The sequence below is a fragment of the Eubalaena glacialis genome, chromosome 11, assembly GCF_028564815.1.
Source record: "Eubalaena glacialis isolate mEubGla1 chromosome 11, mEubGla1.1.hap2.+ XY, whole genome shotgun sequence".
Lineage (NCBI taxonomy): Eukaryota > Metazoa > Chordata > Mammalia > Artiodactyla > Balaenidae > Eubalaena > Eubalaena glacialis.
Genome location: NC_083726.1, coordinates 63889440 through 63902738, shown reverse-complemented (window position 1 = coordinate 63902738; position 13299 = coordinate 63889440). Strand labels below are relative to the sequence as shown.

The following is a 13299-nucleotide window of genomic DNA, read 5'->3' as shown; positions in this document are numbered from 1 at the left end:
TCGTGTCCTCGGGCTACGTCATTCTTTCAAAGGTTGTGCCCTGCCCCCTTCCCTCCTGTTTCACTAGGAAACAGGTTTGGGGAGACTGATCTGGCGAGCAGATAAAAGAGAGCTCCCAGAGAAGGAGAGTGTCCGTGAGAAGAGGGAGCCCTCAGGATAGGGAGCTAGTCTGCGTGCTATGAGGGTGGAGGGCAGGAGAGCAGGAGTTGCAGGGCAGGAGTGTCCTGCAGGAGACGGGAGGCTCTGGCCGTCGGAGTCAGGAGAGGGGGACGGAAGGAGGTGCCGCGTGCCTTGCGGTGGGCAGAGGACTTTGGGTTGGGAGGTCCCGGAGCGAGGACTGTGGGTGGAGCTGCGACTTAGGCTGAGAGAAGCCAGGAGGCCCCGGGGGAGGCAGGAACATCTGCCAGTCCCCCTGGGGGCTTTTGTTGCCTAGACACTCCAGAATTCAAGTTTCATGCCTGCAGGTGTGGGAGAGGCCTGGAAAAGGCTGAGGAAGGAGTTCTGTACAGACGGTCACTTTTTCAGGTCCTTGAGCTGTGGGGGTGGGGTGGGGTGGGGGGGATGGGTGGGAATTGCACTAAGAGCTCCCTCTCCAGCCCCACCCCCAGCATTCTAACCCAAAGGAGACCCCAGGGGGAAAAGGGTTGAGCTGGCTGGGGAATCCGGGCCTCCTTTGTCATTCTCCTCCCACACCCCCTCCCCCTCCCCCCGCCTCCTCTGGAGAATAGGGAGACAGCTCTAGCCCCCAGGATCAGGAGTCCAAGGGGAGGCTCAAGGGCCTCTTAAAGGTTACCCCTCCACATCACATACTCCGAAGTGAGCCCTTGAGCGCAGGGGCAATATCACATCCATCGCTGTACCCTTGGCGAAGCCTAATCTGTATTTGCTTAAAAACCAAACTGTTTAGGACTGCACTTAATGCTCCCGAGCCATTGCCTAATCTACACACACAGCCTCGTCTCCCACGCTGGTCAGACTCTTTTCCTCCTCTTAGGGTGAGGTGTAGAGGAGGGCTTTGGCTTTCATTCTGAGGCACTGCATGTTTTCCAAAAGGAATGTGTCCTTTTGAAATAAACACGGGCACAAAAATAAATGTACAAGGATGTGGGTTCTAGTATAGTCTGTCCCCAAACTTTGTGTAGTTTGTCATAAAGTTTGTCACAAAATTGGGAAAAACCCAAGTATTCATCAATAGGGGAAGATTAGAGAAATTGGGTTTAATCATATTAAGGAATACTATCCAGCTTTTTTTAAAAAATAAATTTACTTATTTGCTTTTATTTTTGGCTACACTGCGTCTTCGTTGCTGCGCGCGGGCTTTCTCTAGTTGCGGCGAGCGGGGGCTGCTCTTCGTTGCAGTGCGCGGGTTTCTCATTGCGGTGGCTTCTCTTGTTGACGAGCATGGGCTCTAGGCGCGCGGCCTTCAGTAGTTGTGGCACGTGGGCTCAGTACTTGTGGCTCGTGGGCTCTAGAGCGCAGGCTCAGTAGTCGTGGCGCACAGGCTTTGTTGCTGCGCGGCATGTGGGATCTTCCCGGACCAGGGATCGAACCACCAGGGCTTCACCACCAAGGAAGCCCAATACTATCCAGCTTTTAAAAAGAATGAGTTAGACTTAAATGACCTGACATGAAAAGATGTCCTTGGTATATTAAATGAAGACATCAAGTTTCAAACATATGGTACCCTGTGTGTGTGTGTGTGTGTATTTATATATGTATTATGTATATTCATAGAAAAAGGGTATAGAAGGTTTATACCTAGAAATTATTACTTTTCTAGAAGTTATTACTTCTAGAGAATGAATCAATAGGTATGGCAGCGTCGTGAGGATCAATTTCACTTTTTCTTTTTTTGTAATTTTTCGGCCATATCTCATGGCTTGCAGGATCTCAGTTCCCCGACCAGGGATCAAACCCGTGTCCCCTGCATTGGAAGCGAGGAGTCTTAACCGCTGGACTGCCAGGGAAGTCCCTTATTTTTGTAATTAAAAATAAGAATATATTCTGGGACATTTATCTATTTTTGGCAATGGCGCCAATACTCTTCAAGTGGGAAATAAATCCCCAGAGGAGACGAACCATTCAGTGCTAAGGGGAGAGAGGTTCCTGGAGCCAGGAGATAGTAGCACAGGGCTAGTTAGCATCAAGATTTTAAGCAGGACTTGGGTGTCCCTGGTGGTGCAGTGGTTAAAAATCCACCTGCCAATGCAGGGGACACGGGTTCGAGCCCTGGTCCAGGAAGATCCCACATGCTGCCGAGCAACTAAGCCCGTGCGCCACAACTACTGAGCCCGCGAGCTACAACTCCTGAAGCCTGCACACCTAGAGCCTGTGCTCTGCAATGAGAAGCCACTGCAATGAGAAGCCCGCACACCGCAACGAAGAGTAGCCCCCGCTCGCCGCAACTAGAGAAGGCCCGCGTGCAGCAACAACAATGCAGCCAAAAATAAATAAAAAAGATTTTAAGCAGGACTTAAGGTTTTAGGTTAGCCTGAGAATGGTCAGAGGGGTGGATTTTAACAGTGCAGATGTGGAGTTAGGGCAAGGCCAGCCTCGGCTAAGGGGAGGCCAAGAAGCTGGTTTCCTGAGTCCTCCCACCACCCTGTTCGTGCCTTCTCCCTCTTCTTGAGCACCTCTCTTCCCTAGTCCTCCCTTCACCCCCAAACCTGCTGCATCCCTCAGTCCCTGTGGGTTACCCTTAGCTGACCACCCTTGCGAGATGCTCTGCCGTTGTGTGGTCGAGGTGAGGAAACTGAGCACCACAGCAGGGCACCTCAGTTGGGCATGCATTGTAAGATCAGGCTGGAGAGCTGTTGAGTGATGCTATAGAGTATGAGGGATATTAGGATAAACAGCAAACAAACAGTGCCTGATAAATGTTTGGATGTTTAATGCAACCAAGAGTAGGGCTAAGATTGGAGTTAGGGACTAAGGCTCCCTAGGATTTACCGGACTTATTAGCATGGCATTCAAAGCCTTTTCAATTGGGCCCCAAGCCACTGTTCTACAGGGCCGACTAACCCAGTAAGCACAGCAGGTACAGTGCCTGAGGCCCACAATACTTTTTAGGCCCACAAAAATGTTTCAGTTTCTCTTAAAATCAGAATACAATCATCCTGGATTATATTCGTGGTTATATCAATGCAGTTGTAAAACATACTCTTTAACACTTTTTTAATGAAGGCACAAGTGCCTAGGGCTCACGAAAGCCATAGTGTGGTCCTGATCGTCTAGCTTCTACATTCACTGCACCCTCACCCTGAAGTCCTCTTGGTTCCCTGCATCCACTTGCACTGTTGTCCCTCTGTGACTTTTCTCACACTTGAGATCTTTGCTAACTGAGCTCTTCCTACCTGAGGATCCATCCTTTGAGGTCTAAGGTCAAATGTCACCAACTTTGTGAGGCTTCCCTAAATGGAAGGAATTGTTCTAATTCATGTAGCACATCTCTGAACATCTCCAGGCTTGGCATGACTTGCTTACATCTCTGTTTCCCCAGCTGAAGTGTAAGTTCCATGGGGGAAGAGCCTTATTATTTCCTCATGTCTACATGTGCTTGACACAGTGTGTAGGCTAGATTGGGGGCCAGAGGATATTTGGAGACGAGACAGTGGCTGTGACAGAACTTTTCAGATGTGTGTGATTCTTCACAGCTTGAATCAACTGATCCTCCAAACGGATCAGCTAAAGGGCATTGCAGAGAAGGAGGAACCCAATTGCAAACTTCCTTTACCAATGCCATAAAACCTTTATTTCCACTGGGATCTCATGTGCAATTCTCTTCTCTTTCTGGGAAAGAACTTTTCCCTTTCCCCACTCCAGGACACATCCTGGCCACTCTCTCCTCTCCCTTTGGCTGGGCTACCCCATGGGACCTAGGAGACTTCCTGCAGCGGGGAGTTGCGTGGGAAGGGAGGCAGCTGTTGTCCCACGGCACCCTCATGTGGTGCTGTCCAAGATGACAGCCTGCTACTCAAAGTAGGAAGCCCTCCAAGAAGGAATGAGAGGCCTCTGGGAAGCTGGGCTCTCTACTTCAGGCAAAGCAGCCATGCGTGGTGGGGTCCAACTTGCTTGGGGAAGAGCTGACACGCACGGCAGGTCTGCTCTGCGCGGGGAGTTCACGCGAGAACAGCAGACAAGGCCAGTCAGGCGGTCATGCTCCACACTACCTGCTGTCCCGGCTTCCTCAGACTTCCCAGGGCTCACTTGTTAGCCTTATCTGGGTCCTAGCATCAGGGCTGCCAATATGTGGTTGCGTGGCCTGGGGCAAATAACTTCACTTACCTGGCCTTGGTTTCATAATATGAAAATGATAGGGTTGGACTAAAATGATGATTTTCAAATTCTGCTTGTAGACTTTTAGAAAAGTTCAGGGGCTGGTGGGCAATGCCCTCACCCACCCTCATTTTCATCCATGGCTATTTTGCTTCTGAACTACATTATACATGGAGCACTGAAAAAAGGTTCTGGGACTTAAACCTGAGAATCATTGGCTCCACAAGCTTTCTTTCAAAACGAACATCCCAGGATTCCTAAATGTGGTCTCCCTCACGGCTACCTGGCTGCACCGCTCTAGGCTTTATGGAGACCAGCCAGCCAGAAATGATCAGACTGGAGGGAAGAGAGAGTGGGGAGCTGATGGCTAGTTGCCTAGTGTTCTTGTGGTGTGGTGGGAGGAGCCCACGTTCAGGATACAGACCAGCTCCTTTATTTCTCTCTGCCTCAGCTTTCTTGTCTATAAAATGGGCACGGTGGCTCCTGTCTTTCTCACAGGACTATCGTGCAGGTGAAATAAGATAAAGGATTCCTGTCAAGGAGCTTCAGGTAATGTTAGCAAGGGAGACTCTTAGACCTCTAATCCCTCTGGTAGAATATACTGTTTCACTGGATTCTGTGGGTGTTCTAGATGACCAGGGATTCAGGACGTGGCTGCAGAGGTACTTTTCTTGAATTCAGCATTGCTGCCCTGGGCTCTAGCCCAGCTGCCTCCTCTGCTTTGGAAGTGTGTTTCTAGGGCAGAAGGAAAGCTCTAGGTCACGTATTATGTGTTCTAACGGTCTCTTCCACCAACGTGGAGGAAAGAAAATGGGCCCAATGTTGTTGCAAGGAGTAGGAAGGTCCTGCCTTGATTTGCATCGGGTTTGAAATCCATCTTTAAGGCCGACAGGGAACTGATGATCAGGTTCTCAAACATCAGGTTCCCCCAAATCCTGTTTCCTAAGAGGCTTGTGGGATCTCCCACAGGGGGGTGGTGATCCAGGGCCTAGATGAAGAGCCAGTGCTGGTGAGGATCACTGGGATTGCAGGTGGCCATGGCTGGCTTTTTGTCCTTGGATGTCAGGCAGGTACCAGATCCTGAGTTCCTGATGAGTTGATCCTAAAAAGATGACACGGCAAAGGGTCAACCTGGGCCTCAGACCTCTGACAGTGCTACTAGGGGGCAATGAAATAGGGGTCAGTAGACAAAAGGCAAAGGAAACCCAATGAGGCACAGAGAGGGCACTTCCAAATTCCTTTCCTTGGATGCCAGATACTCTGATGGGATGCATTCCTGAGTTTCCACCTGTGCGTGGTACCCATTCTCCACCCCCAGCTTTAGCATGAATGGCTGGAACAGAGGAAGGCAGGACCATGGGCTAACTGAAAAAGGCTTTCAGGACCCCCCCCCCCCCTCCAGATGGCCAGTCGCAAAGACCTGGGCCACTGCTGCCCACCCGCACTTCTGCCTTTGATCATATTCAGACTCCTCCCTTCCCTGTAGCCCCAAGGTTAGGTTCCTCTTTCCCTAAGCCAACGACTGGGGATTGGGGTGGAGTGGGGTGTGGAGGCTCATTGGGGGCTGCTAGTTTGGGCCCAGTCCTGTAGAAGTTACATCATTTATCCCGAGGCAGTGTGGTGTAATGGCAAGAACCCATGCTTTCGAGTCAGATTTATCTAGATCAGAACCCCAGGCCTACCATTTACTAGTGAGGGGTCTTGGGCCAGTCACAAACTTGCTGAGCTTCAGCTGGCCCGTCTCTAGTGATGGGGATGCCACTTACTTAGGCAGAGCCTCTGGAAGATTAACCAAACCAATGTATGTGAGTGCATAGCCTTGTGCCCGGCACACAGAGGCCAGGCAGGAACCACAAGTGACTCTTCAACTTCATCTACTTGTGTTCAGCCTAAAAATACGTGAGCTATGACAGAGCTGGTCCTGGACCATAACTCCGACCCCATCTTTATATCAAGCAGAACCAGCCATCACCAAACCTTACTTAAGCCCTGAGGACCCTGCCTGTGACCAAGCCCACAATCTCCATACTTTCTATTGTACATTGTCCGGATCCACCCCGTAGTATCTCAGGCAGAAGAAGATGCAGAAGGAAGGGAGGGGGCAGTTGTGGTCTCAGGTTCTTGATTCTGAGCTTTCTGGGCAGCTGACTCACCTGGATGAATTCCCATTCCTCATCCTCGGGCACTTGGCTATTCTTGCCAGTGAAGTGGCAGCCCCTAAGGCCCAGAGTGCCAGCACTGGCATGTAGACACAGCTGCTTCGCAATGTTGTGGCGAAGGTCCCTCTGGGTTGTGTATTCAAAGTACTAGAACACAAGATAAGAGGAGGTCCCGAGGGGCAGGCAGAGAGTTTGCCCATCACCTTCCAAAGCCAACTGCCTTGAGATGCCAACCACAGATGGCCTCCTGGGGAGGAAAGTGAGTAGTTGCCAAGACTTCAGTAATTCATGTGCCACCGCATCTGGGTGATACTGGAATGATAGATAATAGTTACTAAATATTTTTTCTTTAGTTAAAAACTTAACTTAGGGACGTCCCTGGCGGTCCAGTGGTCAGGACTCCACGCTCCCACTGCAGGGGGCATGGGTTCTATCCCTGGTCAGGGAACTAAGATCCCGAATGCTGTAAGCCATGACCAAAAAAAAAAAGGTAAAAAAAAAATTAGCCTCATTTAAGGCATTACTGGTGAAATCATGTGCTAGTTCTTTTTTTGCTAATAGATTACTATTGAAAAAATGTTCATCAGTGTACCACCTAAAGTCACCGTGCAGGCCAAGTGGTACAGGAAATTGCTCCAGAATGACTTTGTCTTCATTCGCACATCCTGTTGGCATCCTGTTCGGTGGCCCATGCCACTCCTTTCCTTGTTTCAGCTCTGTTTCAAGTGCCTCTTACTTACCAAATGCTGGGCATTCAGGGTAGATTGAGGGGCTGGGTCCAGGGAGGTTATTAGTTATTCCTCAGGGAAGAGCTGGGCATTGTAGGGCATGGGGGAAATTCCCAGGATGCCAGGTAGCTGTGAGATGTCAGTAGGTGGTTGTTTTGGGGTCACTGATGGGTGCTAGGATCATAGTGGTAGCTTCTGGGCAGGGAAGGCATTGAACATAGAAGTTGAGTGTAGCTGAGGGAAAGTGCTCAGAAACTTTCCACAGTCACCCTAAAACATCACTCAGCAGCTGGCATCCTCCAGGAAGCCTCCTCTGATGAACAATCCTCCCCTCCCGGGGTGGGGGGTGTGGGAAAAAAAACCCCAAACCAAAAAACAATCCTCCCCCCCCAGCCCCTCTCTAGCAGCCAGCACTGCTGCCCACTCCTCTCTGGATGCCCCTGATCCACACTTAAGACCTTGTCTGTCGGCATCATGCATTTCCCCTCAGACTGGGAGCTGTCTGAGAGCAGGGCTGGTATCTCCCCCTCTCTCTGGATCTCCCCTACCCTAGTCCTCAGGAAAGGACGATTCTGAGTGGAGGAAGGGGGCCTGTGAAGAGAGAAGATGCCCCAGAGACAGGCTTGCCTCGGGCTGGGCTCTGTACCTGGTTGCCGCCAAGGCCATGGCAGGTGTACATGATGAGGGGCTTTCCTCCATTGTTATTCTCTCCCACATCCAGGCAATGATCCATGCCGAGGTTCTTGAGCTGCAGAATGGTGAACAGAGAGGGGAACCAGGGGAGCACAGTTAGGAATTTTTTGGTTTGTGGTGTGGGATCCATCTGGAATAAATTTGCACAGCTGGATTTCTCCTCTGTGACTTTCCTCCTCTGCTCATTAAGGCAGACGCCTGAAGTCAATAGTAAAGTGAGGTGCAGAGCCCAGGGGTCGGGCAAGGTCAGGGTGGGCAACCTGCCAGGTCCCTGGGAGAAGCCCTCAGCATATGGGAATGTCCTTAAGAGCAGTGGTTCTCAAAGTGTGATCCCCAGACCATCAGCATCACCTGAAGGCTTGTTAGAAATGCAAATTTTCAGGGCCCAACCCAGTCCTACTGAATCAACAGCCTGTGTCTTAACAGACCTTCCTGGTGATTCTGATGCATGTGAGTATTTGAGAACCACTACTTAGGGGTTGTTTCCTCCTTATAAGGTTTTTAGCTCTAGAAGCCCAGGGTGGCCTCTCGGGCCTCCTCCTGGATAAGGGAGCGTGGAGAGTAAAAATCAGTTGTTTGTCATCCAGCTGCGGGGTTAAGTGGTCCTGAACTTCTCCCGGGGGTTCTGTGATGATGGGTAGGCACGTTGGTTCTCAAGACTCACAGCTCCATAGAAGGTGGGCTTCAGGTCAGGAACAAACATCTCTGGGTAAATGTTGTGCAGGAACCAGGAAAAGTTGCGACAGTTTAGTCGTTCCCTCAGCTGCAGTCGTTCCGAAATGTCACCAAAGGATTTCTGTCAACCAAGCCAGCCCCCTAAGGGTCAGTTCCACCAGCCTTGACCTTCTTGTCTGGGTGGAAGTAGCCCAGAGTTCCTGGGACTACTTTCTCCCAGAGTGGGTCTCCTGTTCATCCCTGCTCAGGACCAGTTGGGCCCCACATCTAATCCCAACCCCCCTGCCTTGGCTTTGGGACCCGCACCCATAGCACCACACCCATCTCCTGTGAACGCCCAGTTTTCTCCCAGTCTTCAATTCCCAGTTTCTCAGAGTAAAACCTCTTCCCGTAAGAGGTTCTTCCTCCAAATCTTTTCTCCTTCCCCTCCTAAAAGATACTGGGGCTCTCCAGGCAGGGACTACAAAGCCTCCTCTCCTCATTCTCTAGCCTCCAAAATAGAGCCTGGGCTCTAGCTCCCAAGGTCTGAGGGGTAAAGGCACCAGGTGGTGGAGATGGGTGGGTCTCTGTCATCAGTAAGCTCTTGACCAGGGGCTGGGATTCTGCCCTTCTATTCATCTAAACACCTCCTGAGCACCCTCCCCTCTCACCTCTCGGGCCATCTTTGCTGCCTGCAGATTCCTCCTGTAGAAAATCTCCTTGTAGCTGTCCATCCAGACCTCAGCCAGGCGCACTTGGTTGCGAGCAATGACACTGATGCCCTTGGGGAAGGTGTGAGGGCTCTTGGTACGGAACACGTGGCCGACCACAGAGCAGGGGATGATCTCCAGCTGGCCCCCGCACTGCCACACCTGCCGTAAGAGGATATGGGATGGGGTTTTCAGGGGCTGGGTGGGAAAACCTCCCCCCAAGCAGCTCTGTTCCATTCCCAGGGTGCCAGACCCCAGGTCCACAGACTCAGGGAAATGCTGTGCTCTCTCCCTGGAAAAAAAAGACACTGACCAGGCTTCTTCCCAGGCCATAACTACACAGTCTCTGGCTCTCTGATGTTGGTTCACTCTGATTAAAGCAAACAAAAATTTGCAGGGTCCTGAGGGTTACCAGGGCCCACTTTGGAGAAAAGACAGTTGGTGAATTTTATGTCCATCTACCTACTGTGAGCTCTGGCCACCTGGCTTTTTGACGTGGAAATGTGATTTTATCAGCTCACACAGGTGTTACTGGAAACTCAAGCTCCTCCAAATCGAGATCAACTTGTGACCTAATCAAAGTATCAATTCATTAATTAATAGCCACCATCAGGTGGCTTGTGGTGATCACCTGGACCTTTAGCACACTAGCTTCCTTGCAGAGAGACTGAACAAAGGTCAGAGTCTCATGGACGAGCCTAGGGTCAGAACCATGGGAGTTATGGTGACTGAGCTGGTGACCCTCCTCTGTCAGAGGGCTGGTTTACGACATCCCTTCCACCTGTGTCTTCTCCTTTTTTTAGGTTTCAGATTGGGAGGTATGTTGTCATTCATTTTAGTACAGCAGCAACAGAAATACATAATCATAGCCATAGGAACAGCAGGTATCTGTGATGTGCTTGTATGTGCCAAGCACTGTGAGAGGTGACTTCATAAACAAGCTCATTTACTTGTTAATTACTCTCCACTGGATGGGGATCTGTGTAGATTTCATGAAGAGGCAAGCCTTTCTTCTAACCTAATCCTGATTTTCCTTATTCCTGGAATCCCTCAGAGTTCTGGGGCCCACCAGAATTTGGCCATCATCTTCTCCTATGGTTATGAAGAGCTTGCTGAACACAGGGGAGGGAAACTCCTAAGGCTACCAAGGCATGAGGTCTCTGACCTGGAAAGCGGAGCCTGATTTTTCCAGAAAAAGGATAGTGACTGCTTACTGACCGGTTCCACCTTCACCCTAACCCTTTTCCAACAGACATCATGAAAGATGTCACCAGTCCCCAGATGTCTGGTCCCTATTACCTCTATTATCCCTTCCCTCTGAGGAGTTCTGCCCAGTAATTTGTTCTCAGTTATCCAATCTGACTCCCAAGGCCCTACTGCCATGGACAGGGAGGGGGCAGAGGGAAGGTGGAGCCATGACGGGAAACAGCCACCCTTCCAAGTTCAGCTGAAGAATTGATATCCCTGCCACTGCCTAAGAGACAGGTTCTCAGGCCGTCCCCTGGGACGTTGTGGTTCCCCCGCGAAGCCCTCTTCACTCTCACCCGGAAGGACATTTCCACGTTCTCCCCTCCCCAGATCTCCATCTGATTATCATAGGTACCGATGTGCTCAAAGTAGGACTTGGAGATGGAGAAGAGGCCACCAGCAAACGTCGGGGATCTGGAGAGACAGAGGGAGAAGCATGTGCATCTTCTGGGGGAAGAGGGGCCAGAACGTGGCGTGGAAAGCTGTGAACTCACCGATGACGCCTCCTAAACTCCCTCCCTCCTCCTTTCCTCTCGCCTGGGATATGCAGCCCCTCTTCCACTAACTTATGCACTTAGCAAATGCTTATTGAGCTTTTATTATGTTCTCTTCACCTTCTAAGATCAGGTTGAGGAGAGATGTAATTATCATTACTCTCTTCTAAAAGGCATTCATTCATTCATTCATTCAACCAAGGATGTGTTACACACGGGCTACCAGGACCTGTGCTACATGTTAGTCGTACAGAGTAAAGAGAGGCAGATCTTGTCCTCTGAGAGCTCAGTGTAGTAGCTGAGGGAAAAGCTACAATCGTTTGCTTTTTGGCAGCAAAGTTCCTAAAGCATAGTAGATACTCGGTTATCAGAAGCTATGTGAAATTGTTTTTGGACATAGGTGCTCCCAGAAACAGAGTAGGAAGCAAGGTGAAATTAAGCTCAACTTGGACTACAGGGACAATTTGGAGGCTACAAGAAGATTCTGGCTTTCAGACAAAGGCAGGGAGGCACAGACCCATGTTTAGATAAATTGACAAAAACATCTAGGACTTAGATACCACATTGCTCATGAGAGGGGCTGGGCTAAGGGTTGAAGGCGGGGGTGGGAGACAGGGCAGGAGTGCACCCAGATCATTAGCTGTTGGCCTTTGTGCCACGCCAGGCTGGCTTGGACGGGGCTTTGCTGCCCTCAGTGGGTGGCTCCATGTGGCACAACCAAGCAGAAACCTTCTCTGTCAGCCCAGAACCAGTCAAGGTGCTTCACACACAGCAGGGGCTCAATCAGTGTTCACTGGACTGCCTGGTCAAGGCGACTACCCAGGACCCTGGTGTTACCCTATGGCTGTAGTCGTTGCCCTGAAGTTGGGTCCTGCAGCCACTTTCTGGAAGGAATTTCGGTTGGGGAACCCTCAAGCTCAGACAAGCTTTCTGTCACTGGTTGTGGCCTCTACCAGGGGTTCTAAGCCAGCCCAAGTAAGGCCAGGAAAGCCTCAGAGAGTCCTGGGATTCTAGATGAGCACTTTGGAACTAACCTGCTGCTTCCTTTTTTTAAAAATAATTTTATATTTATTTATTTGTTTTTGGCTGCATTGGGTCTTTGTTGCTGTGTGCAGGCTTTCTCTAGTTGTGACGAGCGGGGGCTACTCTTCGTGGCGGTGTGCAGGCTTCTCACTGCGGTGGCTTCTCTTGTTTCGGAGCACGGGCTCTAGGTGCACGGGCTTCAGTAGTTGTGGCACATGGGCTCAGTAGTTGTGGCTCGCGGGCTCTAGAGCACAGGCTTAGTAGTCATGGCGCACAGGCTCAGTTGCTCTGCGGCATGTGGGATCTTCCCGGACCAGGGATCGAACCCGTGTCCCCTGCATTGGCAGATGGATTCTTAACCACTGCGCCACCGGGGAAGTCCCTAACCTGCTACTTCTTCAGGGTTTCCCCGACCTGGGCCTGTCTCTTGGCTTTGAGAGGTCCCTCTGACCAAGAAGCCACTGACAAGTTATCTCTGAGGATAAACTCTACACGGGGAACTTCACTGCAGACCCACAACCAACAGGCAACCTCTGGAAACACTCTGCATTTCCTGGCCTGCTTCCTAGGGTCCCCTGGGTCCTCACCTCTCCTCTTGGCCTCCCGTTGACTTTGGGAGTGGAGGAAGGGAGGGTGCTGCCTGCAGGCCTCCTGGTGGGTACTATGCAAAGTGCCTCAGGCAAGCCCTGCACGGCCACCAGGGCATTTGGACCAGGGAGCAAATTAATTCCTCAAACACTGGAGCTTTGTCTTCCAGTTGTATGGTCCTCGGACATCAGAGCGGGGGACGTCAGTGATGGGTGGGGGCCAGGTGCCCTGTCCCTGACTGTGCCACTGTGTGCCTGGCCCCCAGCTTGGGGGAAGGGGGTTTTGTTGCTGTACATCTCAAACAAAAGACATCTATGAATCAAGCAGAGGATCTATAGGGAGTTCTAATTTCTTTTCTCTCTCCTGCCTTCTCCTTTCTCCTCTGCCCCCTTCTGCTGCTGCTTCTTCTCCTTCTAAAGGACACAGAGCAGCTGGCTGTTCAGAATCCATGGGATTCCTTCCTGTGGCCCACCCTAGCCCTCTCTACTGAGGCTCTGGGCAGCATTTCTTAGGATTTGGGCACGTGCATGGGGAGAAAGCCTTCCCTTTTATCTCTGCTCACCGTATCCCCAAACTCTGCTTCCCTCCATCCCTGGTATATATATTTGGTTGACCCTTCAGTTTCCTGGCCAGTATAGGAAAGCAATGGCACAGATAATCCAGAAGTAAAGGGTACTCTAAAAGTCACTCCCCAACTCGGTTTAGCTGAGACGTCTGTGGTCTCTAA

At 50.8% G+C, this 13299-nt stretch overlaps 1 protein-coding gene across 1 annotated transcript in view; it reads right to left on the bottom strand.

Moving 5' to 3' along the window:
- Nucleotides 1-5038: 5038 nt before the first annotated feature.
- The window catches only part of GALNT6 (polypeptide N-acetylgalactosaminyltransferase 6), a 32809-nt gene continuing 24548 nt past the window's right edge, over nt 5039-13299 (bottom strand). Inside the window, exons 7-12 of the mRNA XM_061205261.1 lie at nt 10764-10881; nt 9181-9381; nt 8520-8651; nt 7809-7910; nt 6429-6581; nt 5039-5377 (exon numbers count right to left, since the gene is read on the bottom strand). Coding sequence (XP_061061244.1) covers nt 5264-5377; nt 6429-6581; nt 7809-7910; nt 8520-8651; nt 9181-9381; nt 10764-10881 — 820 coding nt within the window. The 3' untranslated portion in view covers nt 5039-5263. The remainder of the gene's footprint in view (nt 5378-6428; nt 6582-7808; nt 7911-8519; nt 8652-9180; nt 9382-10763; nt 10882-13299) is intronic.